This window comes from Daucus carota, chromosome 2 (assembly GCF_001625215.2).
Source record: "Daucus carota subsp. sativus chromosome 2, DH1 v3.0, whole genome shotgun sequence".
NCBI classification, from domain to species: Eukaryota; Viridiplantae; Streptophyta; class Magnoliopsida; order Apiales; family Apiaceae; genus Daucus; species Daucus carota.
Window position 1 is genome coordinate 41,373,596 of NC_030382.2, and position 18,619 is coordinate 41,392,214.

General features: G+C 32.7%; 1 protein-coding gene and 1 long non-coding RNA gene across 2 annotated transcripts; both read left to right on the forward strand.

The window, feature by feature from the left end:
* The first annotated feature begins 5,437 nt into the window (after window positions 1-5,437).
* Window positions 5,438-9,554, forward strand: LOC108208196 (uncharacterized). Its single transcript, XR_001804273.2, has 2 exons — window positions 5,438-6,167; window positions 6,853-9,554. It is a non-coding gene; the product is annotated as an uncharacterized LOC108208196 (long non-coding RNA).
* A 5,095-nt stretch (window positions 9,555-14,649) lies between these two features.
* Window positions 14,650-18,227, forward strand: LOC108206481 (transcription initiation factor IIA subunit 2). The gene is made up of 4 exons (XM_017376794.2): window positions 14,650-14,776; window positions 15,397-15,533; window positions 15,710-15,760; window positions 17,799-18,227. Exons 2-4 carry the CDS (start codon window positions 15,405-15,407, stop codon window positions 17,937-17,939), a joined length of 321 nt encoding a protein of 106 aa, XP_017232283.1. The 5' UTR covers window positions 14,650-14,776; window positions 15,397-15,404; the 3' UTR covers window positions 17,940-18,227.
* Window positions 18,228-18,619: the final 392 nt, after the last annotated feature.

An 18,619-nucleotide genomic window follows, 5' to 3' on the forward strand; every position in this document is an offset into this window, starting at 1 on the left:
AAATCATTTTATTGACTTGACTTGTTACATTTTTTTAATCACCTGGAGCCTACTTGGCTACTTCTACTATCAACTTCATACTTTCTTTATAATATAAATTCTGTCTGTTTTCCTTTGATCTTTCTTTGACTTTCACCACATATCAAAGTGTTTTTCCACATGCAATTAGAGCTTAAGAATGTGATTGAGATGATTAGCAGTACTAATTCTGTTGAGGTTAATTGTTGTCTTTATCCTATATAAATCCTGCTCATGATTAAAATCCCTTTGGTACGCTTATCAATCAGCTGCGGACCAGCTGAGAAATTAGCGGATGTTCAAACTGTGATCGTGACCAAGACCAACCATATGTGTTTTTTCTTTCAAAGTCCGGTCATAGGGCTGTAATGGGAGTCGAGTAACATGACTTTCGAACCCAGCCTTATTCGAGTCGAGCTGATCAGGCTCGTTTAGCTAATCAAGCCTAAACCTCCGTCCGAATTCGACTCGTTTAAACGATCTGATTTTAGCGAGTCGAGCATGCCAGCTGGTATAATTTTATACTTAATTGAGACTAAACCTCTGCCCAACTAGACTCGGTTAATTTCACAAGTAGAGTTGAACCGCTTCATTTAATTAAATGAGTCGGAACCTTTACACGAATTCAGTTCATTTAACGAGTCAAGCTCTATCCGATCATATAGCATTTATTTTAGAGTAAGTGACAACGTGACCTCGTTTAGTATTATGTTCAGTCGTTACTTGAATTTCAAACTAGTTACTCTCTTTTTTTCCAAAAGAATGTTTAAGAATCACATGAAATTATCATGGCTAATTTAATTGAAATGTTTTGAGGACTCTAAATACGTGTTACTTAGGTGATACACACATGTTATCAAATAACATTGTTTGTGAATATTCTGGATTTAAATAATAAATTAACAATTCACATGAATACAGTCTATAAATATAATTTGAAGTAAAAATAGATCTAACTTCTGAGGTTTAAAACATTTTTAACCACAATAGCAGTAAGAGCAAGAATCTTACTTAGGTCCTGTCAAATCTTATATAGTGTACTTCTGAAATTAAATAAATAAATAAATAATAATGTCAGAAGATTTTACCCAATACCCATGACCTAAATTCTAAGCACAGGAGGTATAAATTTTGATGGGAATACAACCAAGCACTAAGGTAAACATAGCATAGACAAGTGTAGTGCACATTTTCTGACTGCTTTGTTGTCTCTATGTCAAACCCTAATATTCGATTGGTGTCCTTATATTCACAGCTATACCTCCATTGCTCCCATCACTTAGATTTTGACTGTAACATAAGATCATACAATTATTTTCAAATTGTTCTTTAAAAAATTAGCAATACTATGGGCGTGTTTTGTTTGTCGGGAGCAGCTTCGGCTTTTGCTTTTCTTGATTGTTTGTGTAGAGAAGTAGAATTACTTTTATGAAGCTGAAAATCCTAACTTCTCTTTTCCAAACACTTTATCAACTTATTTAGTTCTCACTTTTGCTCCACTTCTCTAGTTAAGTTTGTGTTTGACCAAATGGTACTTATATTTCCGAACTATGAATTATTTCTATTTAAACTCTAAATTTGAAAGGTACATATATTTCTTTGGACTATATATAATAAATATTTTAGTTCAAATAATTGGAAGAGGAAATCTACCTTGTCTGATCCATTACAATCCATGAATTTCTGATTTGAACACATGCACGCATGCATTATTATGTTTGTAAACTTGATTCATAGCCATAGAATGTGGTAGCAGAGAGCAGAAAATGATCTGGGTGAATCTTTTGGGAGGTGGGGGGCAGATTGGTGTTAATTTGTGTAACTTTTGAGTGACAATACGGGACGTGAAAATTCTCCGGAATTAAGGTACGGCAGAGAGGACCCGGCATGATGTGTGTTATTCTAATCATTCATCTCGTCCAATCTCGACACTGTAGTCTTTTACTTTTGTTTGACCAACTAAGCTAGTTGAATTTTGATTTTTGCAGAATTTACTATTGCCGGAGCTTGTCAACACTGTTGCGGTGATTCTTTAAATTTATTTTAACTAATTTAATTTCTAAAAATTGAGAATATTCAATGACAATTCAAAAATAATCTTTATATTATTTCAAAAAAATATAATAATCTTTATTTTTGTATTATAATATAAATTGAAAATCTAGTAGTAGAATTACAATATTGAGAATATGGGAAAGAGTGGAAAAGATAGGAAGTAGATTTTTAATCATTAAAAATAAAATGAAAAATGACTTTTATAATGAATTAAAAAGTGGTGAAAGCTTGTGGTGATGGTCTCAAACATTTCGAGAAAGTGTCAATTGTATTTGCTAGTCCATCTGCGCATAATGTAACTCACATACCGGTTGAGACGGTATACCCTAGGTCTTATGAATTGGATTAATAATTTAATATTACTGTTAGGGTATTGTATAATATAAGCCGGTATGTTCTGCTAACAAAAATGAATCCAAAACATAACATGATACGAATGTTATATAACATATTCATATCATGTTATTTCCACCGCACGAAAAGCAGTCATTTTCAACCATCCAATTCTGATTGAAAATGCCTTACAACCGGTAACGGTCGAAAATAGCCGTTTTTCTTGTGGTGTTCATATATGTAAATGGAAAATTAATGTGCCACACTAAATATAATACTCCTTTTGTTCCAGGAAGTTCTTTACATTATTTTTTTACACGAATTTTGATACTTTTATAAAATATATATATTTTTTAAAATTTTCTTTCTGAATAAAAATTTGACATTTAAACTTTTATTTAAAAGAATAATTTAAAAAGAATTATAAAATTATATTTATACAAGTCTCGGTGTACATGCAAACATGTAACTTAAACCATCCCATGAAACGAGAGAATATATATTTTCATATTTTCGTGCATCAATATTAAATTTTGGAGTCTATTCATGACCATCACATCATTTAAGGTAGGCATGTAAATGGATCGGATTTGGATCGGATGTAGCTAAATCCATATCCTAATCCATTTAATTTTATCGGATTCGGATCGGATCGGATCAAAAGTCGGATATTTTACAGGTCAATCCATATCCGGTCCATTCGGATCATGGATAATCGGATCGGAGATCCGATCCACTAAAAATTATGAAATATATTTTTTCACCGTGTACAATTTTTCAACCTTCCATACAGAAAAAAATAATATTTTCTAACTATATTAATTCATGAATTTTAACGTAACACACACAAAAAAGAACTAATAAAGCAGTAAAGTAAAGTCTGCAGTTTCATGTTATTAATAAAAATGCAACTGAAATTTTTTATTGATTATTCCTATAAAACCTTCAACATAGAATGTATCAAGTAAATAGAAAAATAATAAATAAGTTGCTTAATACTTTTGGAGGAAGCAAATTATGGTCTGCTCTTCTATTAATAAGGATTAAAATCAATAAATATGTCTTAAATACAGAACTAAGTGATTGAGTAGGCGTTAAGTGGAAGAGTTTAGCTCTCTTGTGTTAATACTCACTCTACACAAGAGTGATTATTAGATTAACCGGAATAAGAGTGAGAGACAGGTCAAGACTCAAGAGGAGCTGATCGGTTATAAGAAAACATGATTTAGGGTTCTGTCTTGTATTTTTAGAAATTCTTATTTTGTATATATGTATTATATTAATATAATATATTATATTATAATATAATATAATATAAAATATATAAATATAGTAAGTATGGATCGGATCGGATCGTAAACCGATCGGATTTGACCATATCCATATCCATTCTTTATCGGACCGGATTATTATCGGATTGGATTATTAGCAGATCGGATTTTTTTAATAAGAATCCATATCCATATATTTAACCACGGATCGGGTCGGATCGGATCGGATATCCGATCCATTTACAGGCCTAATTTAAGGTGATAACAGATTAAAAATGGAGTCACATCTTAAAAAGAAATTCGAGATAAGAAGGGACGGGAATGCCATTTTGCCTAACTGTGATTTAGGACAAGTTGGTTACTCCCAGAATATTGTAGTAGTTTAAATGAATCAAATAAAATTGAAGTGGTTACTAAATATTAGTCGAAAATTGAAGTGGTCTGTAAACTGTAATCAAAGGTTTGTCCTTCTACGTAATTCTCCTAAACACGTAGAGTCTTTTCTAACAAATATAGAGTAGAAGTAGGGTGAATTGTCGTCCAAAAGGCAATGCGCATTGGCCAGGGAAGAAGCATACAGGTGTATAGCTTCTCCAACAGCGTTGGCTATAATGGTTGACTAATTAATTGCATCTGTAATTAAGATATTATGTAAAATTTGTTAAACCTCTAAAACATTTTGCTTTAATGGTATTGGCTATATTAGTTGGCTATAATTTAAAAGTGGTATGTTATTAATATTTTAGATTATTAAAATTGAATATATCAGTTTAGCATGTTAATAAATGATGTGCAATCTTCCTACAGTTTTTTTACAGACATGTAGAGGTTCAACAAATTTAACCATCCATTGGAGGTTGGTTAAAATTATAGACAACAGCTCCGTATAGTTGGAGTATGAGTTTTTCGAGCTGTTGATTAAATTTTTTTATTGATAATATCTCAATTCACTATTTAACTAAGGGTTATCAATGATTAAGATGCTCTAAGAAATTAAATATTTTCAAGTCCCTTATATGAATCATGTTTATATATATCGACCAATCAAATGTTTAGTTTATTTTAGAGCTGTATCCGCTAAATGTATGATCCATTTAAACATAACGAAGTTGAATTCTAATTTTGACGGGCAAGATCGGGAGAATTAATGTTTTTTACGATTTCTTATACAATTAAATTGGTTAAAACTGAAAAGAATTTTGAAAATATTTGACTTAGCATGTGACGACATGAGACTTAGTAATTAATTAAGAGTATATTATATCATACTATAGCTTTTTTAAAAATAACAAAATTGTAATTTTTTTTTCCAAATACACGGTATAATCTTGTATACCACATGAATTGCAACTGTTGTAACACGAAAATCAATTTGACAATCTTATATGTAATTTTGACCATACATTTTTTTTTAAAAAGACATATATTTTTTTGTCAAAAAAAAAGACATATATTTTTACGAATTTTTCTTGAATTAATAAATAAAAACTAGGTGATGAGAAAGTCTTTATATTAATGAATTGACTATGGTTGTTGAGGCAAGAAGTATCCTTTTTACTACCTTTCAGACAAGAAACTATACAAGGTGGTCCAGTTGGCCTAGGAATTTCTTGACTCATAAAAATTAAGAACACGAGGTTGAACAAGAAAGAAGGAATAACATCTGTTAAAACGGGGTGTAATTAATATTTATAAAAAAGGAGAAAAAGAGCGAAGAATAAGACACGCACATAATATATACAATATTGTACAGAAGGGGCGGAAGGAGAAGAGAAGATAACAAATTATGGTTATGGTCTATCTTTTTCACTTTATGTATATTTAAAGAAAGAAAGTAAGTAGCGAAGAGGAATCCATGTAGTCCAAGCACTCCCAGACAAAGGCACTTCTGAAGAGAAAAAGCAGCATTTGCTTTACTGACCCGGAAAAAGAAGAGAGAATTCAAAACCCACCATAAACAATGAGGCTCTTGGGAAATTGCATGGTTACTGCTACTCCATCTCTCTCCCTCTCTCTCTCCTTAGAAACATTCTTTCTATTCTCTCTCTTGTCTATATTTAGTGGGGAGACTATGGGGTGCAACTCGAACCCCACATCCTCCTTCATTCCCTCTACAACAATTTGTGACAACCCCACCAAGATTACCCAAATCATAGTCTTAGAGCTAATCTGCTTCCCTTGGTTGTCCCTCTTTGCCCATGCCGTTTCATCTTGTTCATTCTCACTCTCAACTTTGTGGGGCTTCTCTATTATATATACACACCTAGGTTTCTCATTTTTATAAACACCCTAGCCTAATCTCTCCCAATCTCTCCAGCTTCTTTCACATCTCTTCCAATCTCTCTCTCTCCAGATTCTCTCCCAATCTCTCCAGCTTCTTTCACATCTCTCTCTCTCTCTCTCTCTCTCTCTCTTTCTCTTCCTCCCTAAATTGAGCTATCCCTTTCATCCTCTTTCTTCATCTCGCTGAAAGTAACATCCCCCAGTAAGGTAATTCCGCTCCAACTTGCGCATTACATGATGCGACATAGCTAGAGGTATATACATATACATATGCCTGGCTCCCTGTATGCCACTTGCAGATCTCATCGACAACTCGGTGCCTCCGTGAATGGCGTATGAGGAGCCAAGCATAATTATCATATCGTATATATCTTTACATTTCTCATCTCTTTTTTGTGCTAATTTTATGTTACATTGATAAAGGGCAACATTGTAAAACTAGATTTTATCTTCTTCCTTTTAGTTAGGGTTTTTACATGTTGATGTGATGTTTATGTTTACAGAGGATATATGTGTAGTACAATCATAGAAATGACTAGTGGTTCATAATACTACTATTAGGTCTGCTTCTGGGAAATGACATATTTCATAATGATATATCCTGGGAAATGATATAGTGTAAGACTGATAAATCACATCTTGTAAGGAGTAGTATATGTTTAATCTGTATGTCAACTTGAAAACTCCTCACATTCCCCATGTAAAAACCTACTACCTAGTATATTTACTTGGCCTGTGGAAATTTCTCATCTTCCCCAACTAACTTGAGTAATTACACTTCCACTCTGTCTATGACTACATTTTCAGTTTTCCCATGTTTTTTTTTACTTTTTTATAATATTAACTTATGATAGTACTAATAAGTTGCTTTCTTTAACCTATGAATGTATAGTTTTCAGAAAACCTAGCTATACTTATTCTCTGATGAATAGTATGTTGATGAGCTATGAGGGTGAGATTTGGAGAATGCATATAGGGTGAAGATTAAACCCTATCTGCAACTGGTAGCTAGTTATATTTTGTAGTCACAAGCCAAGCAAAAGATTTTGTGCTTGATGATATTAAATGGTGACTGCATGTGTCCTTTTCTTTGCTTGTTTATAGCAATGGAGCTTAGTTATTTGATGTTGTCATGAGGGGTAGCATTGGAAAGAAATGCAGGTTGTGTAGAGTGTGAAGCCTCCTTGATATTGTTTGATTAAGCTATCTAGCTAGCTAGACTATCTTTGTAATGTCTCACAAATAAGAATGCAATTATTGATTGCTTGGCTATCTCTGTCACATACATATTGTTCACACCGGCCTTGTTTTATATCTGTGAATCTTGGTAATCTCTGTGAGCAACAGATTAGTTATTGTATGAGTTTGAACCAGAAGTTGATCTGCAATTAAACCTACATTTGTGATGGTTAACATTATTTTATGATAATTATGGAGTATAATGAACATTCACAAGGGTTTATATCTTGATGTATGAGCTTATTGTCAACTTTAGGCTTGTAAATTGGAGTTTTGTTAATGTACAAGTTCTGAAATGATTATAGCCTTTTATAGAGTTATAGCCTATAGGGATAGCCATTTGCCTCTGTCCTTTTCTTCAAGAAGGAGCAGTGCAAAAAGTTTACCTATAATTAGGTTGTCCTTTAAGAACATTAGTTCATGTTAATTATGTATTTGAAAAACCAAATCACAGAGGTTTGTTCGAATTTAATTATTGTTTAAAGAAAAATTGTCTGCTGCAGCCTGCATGATAGAGTTCGAATTTGAATTCTATCACAGAAGCTCTAATACTTCTTGAGTTTAAGGTTATAAATCTCTATAAATTTCAAGGTGTCTGAAAGCATTTATTTATACATCTTTAATATTAATTTATACATGTTTAAAAGAGGGTACGTACTTAACATTACCGTACTGGAATTAATATAGACTTACTCGAAAATAAATAAATTAGGGTGTATTCTTTCCGTATAATTCATTACCCTTTCCGTGAAGATGTTTGTTTTATATGATAAGTGATGTCAATATTTAAGCCTTATTTGTTCATCTAACAGTGATCTGTGTTTTTATTGAAGAAAAATCTTAGTGACAGCTGATTTCACAGTATTATTACGTATGAACATGGTTCTAAAAATTCCTGATTATATCACAATTTATATTTTAATAAATATTTTACTGATCATGTTCTTATTTGATTAAAGAAATTTGATTTATCCAAAAACATTTCAATATATTTTCTGTAAATCCTGAATTTATAGATATAGGCCCTGTTTGAGGATTAGCAGTTAGCTGTTAGCGGATTGAATTAGATGTTTTGACTAGCAATTTAATTAGCTGTTTTTCGTAAAACTGTTTGGTAAATAGCTGATTGATTATCTTTTTCTGAAAAAAATCAAAACCTCTAACCCAAAAAGCTCCTTAAAGTAGCTTTTTTAAAATTAGCGTTTTGGGTCCAAACCTCTATTTCAATCAGCTAACTATCAAACACTTATATAGTTATATTAACGGATTCTAGCGGTCAAACCTCCAAACCACCCCAAACTTCTAATTTTGCTCCAAACCTCTAACTTTCAAACAGGACCATAGTTAAATTGATGTAATAATTAATATATAGGTTTATCATGCTACCAGTAGCTATATGTATTGACATAAAGAAAGAAACTGAATCAGCTGTTCATAGCATCATCTGGTATATATAGGTATAGCTTTAGACTTTAAAGTACTCTTCATAATGCAATTATCTAACTCTGAATGACATAAATTAGCCAAGTCACCAAATAATTAGAGCATCTCCAAAAGACTCTTTATTTAGGATCCTAACTTGAGATTTGAGGAGGGAGGGGAAAAATGTTGCTCCAAGAGACTCTTAAGTGGCTTAAGAGCCTCTTGTTTCTCTCTCCTCTCTCCTCAAAGTTAAGAGCCACCACATGGCTCCTAACTTATTTTTTTACAATAAAAAAATCTTTCCCTCCAATTCATCTCCATCTTTCACTCTCTTTTGTTGTAGTGGAGCCCAATATATGAATAAAATATTAAATAGAGAAGAGATGTAGAGAGTATTGTTGGAGTTTACACTCTTAACTTTGTTCTAAATTGCTAAGAGCCACATTTTTTATATTATATTTAGGAGCCAACAAGGAGGCTCTTGGAGATGCTCTGTACATTTTAAGAAAAAGCTAAAAAAAGATAATTATGTATGGAACACTATTTAAATCTGGGGAGAAAAGAAGAGAGAGTTTTGAGAAACCCTAAAACAGAAAGGAGGTGATTGGGAATAGGTATTGATTGTGAAAAAAGTAAAAGAAAAAGGCAGGAGGAGAATAGTGTTTACAAGTGATGATGATGAGGGGCAGGCTCTGCTTCTGCTGCAGAATCTCACATCTTGAAGAAAGACTGGACCACTTTATATATTGTGATAGGTCTAGGTGTATATAGTAGCCATTTCTTGTGTGTGTATATGTCACTGGTTGGGTGGAAGAGAATATAGAATACGGTCAAATGTACGTCAAATTAGCACAGTCATGGAGATGGAGTATGTAATATGCTTGCTGCATGGGTATTCGTAAACTATGTCTTAACCTACCTATGTTCTGGGACCACCTTCAAGATCTACCCAAGATCGATTGCCTGTGTTCTTCATTTTTACTGTTTGCATGCGTTTCGAATTCCCGAAAATTTTTTACCCGACTGTTTGCATGTGTTTCGAATTTTCGAAAAATAATTATTATGTTTAAATTATTACTCCCTCCGTCCCCCTTAATTCTTTACATTGGAGGGGGATACGGAGAGCAAGACAATGTATAAAAAATGAGTAAAGTTAGATGAAAAGTAGGTAAAGTGGTGGGACCTATAAATATTTAATAATAGATTTGAGATAGTAGAGGAAAGTAGTGGGTGTAGGGCTGAGCAAACGGTCGGTTCGGTCGAAAACCGAACCGAACCGAAAATACTTCGGTTTTTACGGTTCGGTTCGGTTAAAACCGAACTTTATATTAAAAAAAAAACTTCAGCTAAAATAAAAAGAATACATAAAAAAGATAAAATTAAACTGGTTCATAGTAACACCCATCAAAAAGTTCGTACATAAACTTTCACAGCAGCCATTAAGCACTACACATCAGCAATTAAACAAACCCACTGAACTGAAGTATAAAAGATGTGAAGGGTGAATCACTGAAACTTGAATCAGATGTTAAGGGTGAATAAAGCTTGAATCGGAACTCTGAAGAAGGCAGTGGAGGTAGTCGCAATAGGGATTCAGGAGAGGAGATCGACTCAAGTAACTTTAACATATTAGATATTACATACTTTACTACCTACTTATCTAGTATTTGATTATTATTATTAATATTATATATAAATATAATTTTAAAAAATATAAAAAAAAAACTTCGGTTATTTCGGTTAAACCGAAATTATACTTTCAGAAACCGGACCGAACCGAACTTTTAGTTTGGTTAAAACCGAAAACCGAACTAACCGGAGTTTTAAAAAATTCCAAACCGAACCGAACCGAATTTCGACGGTTCGGTTATTCCGGTTCGGTTCGGTTTTGCTCAGCCCTAAGTGGGTGTAATAGTTGAGATAGTAGGGGAAGATAGTGGGTGTAATAATGAGAAAAACTTACTATTTATAGAAAAAATGAGAGGGACATCCCAAAATAGTAACTGTAAAGAAATGAGAGAGACGGGAGTATGAACTAGTTAACGTCTTTTCACGTGAGTGTTTTAAAAATTTGGTTAATTTTTAAATATATTTTTATCAATTTATGGTTATACTTCAATTTAATTTATCAAAAAAAAACTGTAATAAATTCTGAATCGATATATGAATCAATGAGTTCCGATTTCCCGTATCAGTAATGATATATGTGAGTTATTAATTCATTTCATAATATTATTATGTGTTTGTACATAAGAGCAAGTCCAACACTATGCTAAGAGGTTCCCTAAAAATATTATAAAATAATATGTCTTAGTGATTTAGCACAAGATTTAGCACATGAGCTCCAATAGTACTACCTATATTCATTCCCTATTATTATAATAATATTAAAGACTTAGTGAAAGTGGACAAAAAAGAGAGGGAAATGATGTGGAGGAGAGAGGGAAATGAATATTTTAATGATAAAAATAGTTTAGAAGTGGCTAGCATATTCTAAAAATAGGGAAGGAGAGGCTTGTGCTAGTGATTTAGCACATCACTAGCATAGTGTTGGAGTGCAATTTTATCTCATATTCCCTATTTTTGGATTTAAGACTTGATTAAGCACACCTATTGGACTCAGGGCCGGCTCAACAGTGAAGCCAACTAAGCGGTCGCTTAGGGCCCCCAAGCCTCAAAGAGGCCCCAATTTTTTTATAATTATATATATATGTTTAGGTTATAATAGTTTTTTTTTAAATTAGGTTATAATAGTTAAATATTGATTTGTATATATGAAAACATATTTAAAAGAAATATGGATTATTGTATTTTAAAACAAAAATACTAAATAGTCATAATAAAATATTAATAAATATAAATAAGATTAAATAAAAAAAATGAGAATTAGATAAAGCAAATGATTTTGAATTTTTCAGTGATATGTCTAAGTACTTAATAAATTTAATAAACACACTTTTTAAATAAAAAATATATGTTTTTATTTTTTATAACCCTTAAGTTATTATAAATTATGTGATTTCTATCTTTTGTGTAATAATACTTTTCTAAAATTTATTTAGTTAAATGTTATATTAATATACGAAAACTAAAAAAATAAAAAGAACAATATATAAACTATTTCAAATATAAAAAATAAGTATTACATAAAAAAGTATTAATACAAATAATATATAAATTTATATATGAAATGAAATAAAAATATTTTTATATATGAAAAAAGGGTCTCCACTAAAATCTTGCTTAGGGCCTCATGTTTAGTTGAGCCGACCCTGATTGGACTTGCTCTAAGGGTATAAACGAGGGGAAGAAAGTGAGCGTGAGCGTGTTGAAGGTGTTGCAAAACATTCCCCTGGTGGATCAAGTGATGAAGGTGCAGGCTTTGTTTGAAAATATGACAAGAAAACGAAAAGAAAAGGGTAAAACATTAAAGTTTGTGAGCCGGACATTTCTTCTGTGTGCGTATATAATGCATGCTTGTCCAGTGTCCACAACATAAAAGTTACTTTTACTTTCGAAAGGAGATTCTATAAACAGCCTTTTGCCCTTCTTTTCATCTTTTTAATTTTCCCTTTTTCCTGCCTTCAATAGATCTTTCCGACCAGTCCCAAATTTACAACAACAAAAAATATTTATCATAATATAATTGAAGTAATGCTGTAAGCCTGTAACTTACTCCCACCGTTTGAAATATAGATCGTTTTATTTTTTGACATGCTTTTATCTTTCGACCGTATAGCTAGAATCAAAAAATTCTTTTTTTGAATTATAATATTAATCATAAAGTTTTAATAAAAAAAATAAAATTCTGAAGATAATGATTTCAACTATGCAGTCTTAAAATTTTAGAAGTGTGTGTCAAAAAGTCAAAAGACTTTTGTTTGAAAATAGAAGAAAGTATATTATTTTGGATTTTGGTAAATTTTGCTACTATTTTTTTTTTTTTACAATGCAGGCTTATATGCCTTACAAATTAGTATCTGTTCTAATAAATCTCGGGGTGAGCCAGAGTCGAACCCGGGTGTCCCGGGACAACAGAGGATAAACCCACCACTGGGCTATCCAATCGTGCTCGCTACTATTTAAATATCATGTGATTTATGCTTTATTTCACAAAAGTATAAATCAGAGTTAATTGCATATCGCATCCCCTAACTATCGTTCAAAAACAATATTGTACCCATACTTTGAGAAACTCAACTCGCACCCTTATCTTTATTGTTCAAGTCCGAGATGCACCCACTGCCGTTAACTTCCGTTAACTCTGTACACTCCGTTAAATCACTATACAGGTAATTGCAATTCAGACCACCTAACTTACGTTCAAAAACGATACGCACACCCTCCGTTGAATTTCGTTAACTTCCGTTAAAATACTCCTCCGCCTCAATTTACATGTCCCTTTTACTTTTTGAGGACTCAAATCTAGTCAATTTGACTTCTCAAAAAGCAAAATGGAGATGTAAATTGAGACGGATGAACATTTTAACGGAAGTTAACGAAATTCAACGGAGGGGGTGCGTATCGTTCTTGAAATGTAAAAATAGGTGGTGCGATTTGGGTTTCCAAAAGTATGAGTACAATATCGTTTTTGAACGTAAGTTAGGGGGTCCGAATTGCAATTATATGTATAGTGACTTAACGGAGTGCACTGAGTTAACGGAAGTTAACGGCAGGGGGTGTATCTCGGGCTTGAACAATAAAGATAAGGGGTGCGAGTTGAGTTTCTCAAAGTATGGGTACAATATCATTTTGAACGATAGTTAGGGGGTGCAATATGCAATTACCTCTATAAATCAGGAGAGATTGTTACGTTGGATGATTCATTAATGCATAAGGAGGTCACCATGATGAAGCGACAAGGAACAATTCAGTTGACAAAAACTGATGCAGCATCATCGGTATGCGGATGAGATTGAGTTTGACATAAAAAAAAAGAAGATTGATACTAAATAATTATTAATAGAGAGATATACTATCATACGTGATATATGTAAAAATAGATTATTATTGATCGAGAATATCGTGTGAGTAATTGTAGTAGTTGTGTACTATATAAACACAGAGATTAGGTTTGCGATTATACAACATCACGAGTAATATCGTTATAACATAGAAGCTTTTAAGAATGTATGTGTTTTTTGAGAGAGTTTTGTAATAGTTCTTGTCAAATCAATAAGAGCTGAGTTGATTTAAGTACTTTTGTTTGTTTGTTCTTATCAGTCTGACATTCGAACAACAATAGAACAATTCCGTCCATTCTATTGTAACAGATCTCGACCTAACATATATACATAATAAATTATTAAAATAATGTTTGTGTTTGTGTTTGGTTGAATTGAATTAACTTGATTTTGGAAGAAAGGAAATGAAATTTGAACAATGTTATACACAATTATTTAAACGGATATTTTACTGTGTGCTAATGTGTACACACTAACAATCACTTTTTGATTAAGAGACAAATTTTTATCGACTCGAACTCTAGTAAAAATGATAGCCCCTTCCTGGCTCCTGCATCAAAATCCCCGCTAATCAAAATTTTTCACCTAAATGAATTTTTTTTTATTAGTTCGTGCCTGGCACATTCGGAAGTCCGTTATTTAAAATTTTCATTCTTAACTTCGTTTGAACCCTTACAATATTAAGATCATGGTTTCAATTTGAAAACGAATGCTTTATTCGCATGGTTCATTCTCTCATGCACTTAATTTCTTCTTAAATCTCGTTATAACAAATTCCGCTCAATTATTTTTTTCAAAATTTCTAAATCCTTATTACTAATGGCTTTTAATATATTTTTGATCATTTTAATTTCATTCCCTTATCTCCCTCAAACACACCTTATGACCTTAACAACTTTACCGATCATGGAAAGATAATCGAAACGGGTCATAATCTTGGGCCTATTTACGCGAGCATTAAAACAGGCTTAATCTAGGCCCAATGCACAAATCCAAAAACGTGCAATTGTGCAATTCCTATTTTATCCTCAATATCTTCATATTTAGCAAGTCTAGTTGAGTCTTTTCGCTCCATCTTCCCTTATCCATCTCGCCAATATATAAAGCACCGGCTACAAAACTAGGGTATAAAAGCCCCAATTTATTCTCCCTCCTCTGGCTCCTCTCTCATATCTCGCTGAGCTCTCAACTGTAATTTCAATCTCTCTCTCATTTGCTTAGTTTGTATCTGTTTATATCAATTGCACACAATTCACCATCACACACACACACACACGTAAGTGTTTCAATTGAGTCTGTGAACATCTGTACATGCTTGTGTTTATATTTCTGTGATTTGTTAGATTTGTTAGATTTGTTATATGTAGAACAAACACTGTTACAATATATTTATTTCATGCGCAACTATAAAAGCAGTCTCGTGTGGGATAGTTAGATGAGGTAGATAGAGGTAGAGAGATAGAGGGATAGAGGTAGAGAGATAGAGAGATAGAAAGAGATGGAATGACAGAGATAGATAGATGGATAGAGGGAGAGAGTTAGAGATATGGAGAAAGAGATAGAGAAACAGAGAGAGAGAGATACAGAGAAAGAGATAGGGAGAGATACAGAGATAAAGAGGAAGAAAGATAGATAGATAGAGATAGAGAGACAGAGAGAGAGAGTCCAATAATTTGCATTAACAAACTGTAGATGCACCTTATTTATGTAAATGTTTGTGATGGAATCTTTGATTACCTACAAAAGTTTTCTTGCTAGATTTAGGCTGTTAATCTTGTGTTAATATATTAATTTGACTATTGTTTTGGCAGATTGACGAATGGCGACTTTTGAGCTTTACAGGAGGTCAACAATCGGTATGTGTTTGACTGAAACATTGGATGAGATGGTCGATAATGGAGTCCTTAGTCCCGAGCTTGCAATTCAAGTCCTTGTTCAGTTTGATAAGGTTTTGTATCTATCAATCTAACATTCCTATATGCAAACACAAAAATCACATCCTTAGTATCTTTTAATCTAATGTGTCCTATTTATAAATGTGCTTCACACAGAGATGCACACTTCATGTTTTGTAAATAATGTTAACAATTTCATCTTAGGATTATTGTTGTGTTGATATTGCAGTCAATGACCGAAGCTCTGGAAAGCCAAGTTAAGAGCAAAGTGTCTATCAAGGTAAATGCGGAGATGAAACGAAATGATCTTTAGGATTGACAGCCTTTTGCTTTATAAGTTATGTTGAATATTGGATAATGATATATGTAAAGTTATCCTGCAAATTTTGTATGCTGCCCATATTAAAACATTTTGATGACACTCCTTATATGGAGTATTGTGGGAAATTGCATTTTAGTAGTGGTGTTAGACATGAATGCTACTCCATATATGGAACTTAGAAATGGTTACAATCAGTTTTGTTAAAGAGACACACATTCTGTAACTTTGATTAAGTTACACAATGACTTTGATCATATTACAAAAACAAATACGAGTCTGCTCATGCCCAAACTCTAAAACAAACAGCTGACTACTTCGAATGCTGCCTCCCTGCAGCAATTTGACTATCTGTGCTCATATGTATGTACACACATATATAACACTTCTAGTTCACTTCAGTACTTCAAGTTTTCTTCTTCTTTTGAATCCAATTTAATATTTCTTGTTCTTTTTTAATTTGTTTTTAAAAAAATTCTTCCTTTTAGTAATTTTTTTACTTGGGTTTATTCATTTTATTTTGTTCATTTGCAATTCGAAGTACATTGTTCCTTTTTATTTACAGTTCAGACACGTGTGTTACGACTTCAAATTATTCCGGACCTTTAAATTTCCTTTTTTGGCTGTTTTCTGACAATTCATGTTGCTTGTAATGTATTATAATCCAGATCTATAAAATATTGCACATGTACAAAATACAATATCCATATTTTTATAATATTATACATATGTACAATGTACTGTATATATGTATATTTTACATATCTTCGATGGATCCCTGCTTGTGTGTGCATTGTGCTGCTGGTAAGCGCATTGTGCTTGTTCTCAAGGAGGCCTTTGTGCTTCCGTGCGCATAGTGCGTTTAGCCGTTTAATAACAATGGTCACAGTTAGGATTCTCGTATGTTATTAATAAGGTAAATAATAAATGCATGTCAGGCAGTTTGTCTATCTATTCATCTTTTGTTTCATGTGCATGTTGAATTGACATTTGGATTATTTTTAAAGTTGAGTAGTTGCAGCCTTTGTTTAGAAGCTGGTATATGTTGTCCAAGTTAATCTGTATAAAAGTTACAATTGCTATCGTATGAAGTGCATATGTAAGAGTTGCCTTGCAAGCATGGGTGCCAAGTATATAAAATTCACTTTTCAAAGGTTTGCCCTATATGGTCACTTATCAGACTTTGTTGTACTTAAACTTTGCATATTGGAACTTTAAGCCGTGAGGCATCTCATAATGAGATGCGTGAGTAAATATAGACTGACATGCCTGGTCATTATATATGAATTGGCTGTTGCACTTTATCAATTAATGTGTCTGTCTACTGATGATTTTTTTGTTGTTTACCTTTTTATCTGTCATGTGACATGTCTTCATTGCCTGTTATGTGATAAACTACTAATTGGGAAATATATGTGAAAAACAATACAATATTATATTGGCCTTTTGAGCTGGAACTGAAAATGATGACTTACATGCCTATGTCATTTATATGTGAACTGATTGTTCCACTTCCCCAGTCGATATCCCATTAATAATATCAACCTAAGTTCTAAGCTTATATAGTTAGTTTATTAGGCCCCTGTTTATGTATATCCTTGCATTTTGGAAGGACTATAGCAAGTATCTGTTGTTGGTTTTATTAGGCTGGATTTAGAAAAGTAACTACTTGCAGACTTACATTTAGAAGTTTTACTGTGTTTGTGCACATTAGTCAACCAGTATCTGGTGCTGGCTCTGTCGAAAACTGTAAGAATTGACTTGGAAAAATGATCGTGTATACTAACTGCTTATCGAGTATTTAGTTTTAATTGAATCAGAATTGTAAAACTAGTTTGGGGGAGGTCTGCTTTAAATTGTTGTGTGCTGTTAGTTAGTTCGATCTGCCTTTTTAATTCACAATAAATTTCATGTCTCAGAAGGACAACTGGACAAGTGTTTAAATTCTTAATCTGTAATATGATTTTCTGACAAATCTTCTTGTCAATTTATGTATCAGGGACACCTGCACACCTACAGGTTTTGCGACAATGTCTGGACTTTCATCCTACAAGATGCAGTCTTCAAGAATGAGGATTCCCAAGAAACAGTTGGTCGGGTTAAGATAGTGGCGTGCGACTCGAAGCTTCTCACACAATGAGTTGTCTTGGCTCATCAGTGAGGCTCTAGGCCGGGCTGTACTGTCTACCCACTGCTGGCCAGGGAGTATAGAAGAGTGAGAGCTAAACTGTAGTGAAGAATATGAATCTATTAAATCCAAGAAAGACTCAAGACAGACGTATGTATAACCATCGACTTTAAACCTTCAGCAGTTTTATATATTTAAGTTTCTATTGTTACTAATTTCTGTTTCAATTGATTTTATATGATCAGCTCACAATAGCTGAGATATTTTTCATAATTTTCAAGTTCAACATTATTCTTTGTATCCTGGGGGCTGACATAGGTACAATAGATGAGTACTATTTGCAACTCCTCTTCCGCCTTCAGTAGTCTATGAAGTCCCGGTTATTATAATGAGTTTATAAATCTTAAATGATTAGATTCGAGGGTGCGGAAACCCAGAATGGTCTCGGGTCTCAAGAATCAAGATGATAGGCATTTGATTCAAATCATAAAAACCAAAGAAATTTCTTGCGAAAATGGGGTGCTGGTCCATATTTATTTTGTAAGGAAAAGATTTGTTTCAGGAAAACAATGAAATTATTTTGAGAAATATTCTGTATTTGTATATTACTTTTTAGAATTAAGTATTTTAAAAGTGTTTAATATTTTTTGTTAAAAATATGCAATTATTTTTAAACAAAATATTTTTTTTTG

Excerpts from the sequence above, each read along its gene's own strand:
- LOC108206481 (XM_017376794.2), top strand. The coding sequence starts at position 15,405 with ATGGCGACTTTTGAGCTTTACAGGAGGTCAACAATCGGTATGTGTTTG. Across the intron at positions 15,534-15,709 it reads TCCTTGTTCAGTTTGATAAG|TCAATGACCGAAGCTCTGGA; the intron begins GTTTTGTATCTA and ends TTGATATTGCAG. Across the intron at positions 15,761-17,798 it reads AGAGCAAAGTGTCTATCAAG|GGACACCTGCACACCTACAG; the intron begins GTAAATGCGGAG and ends TTTATGTATCAG.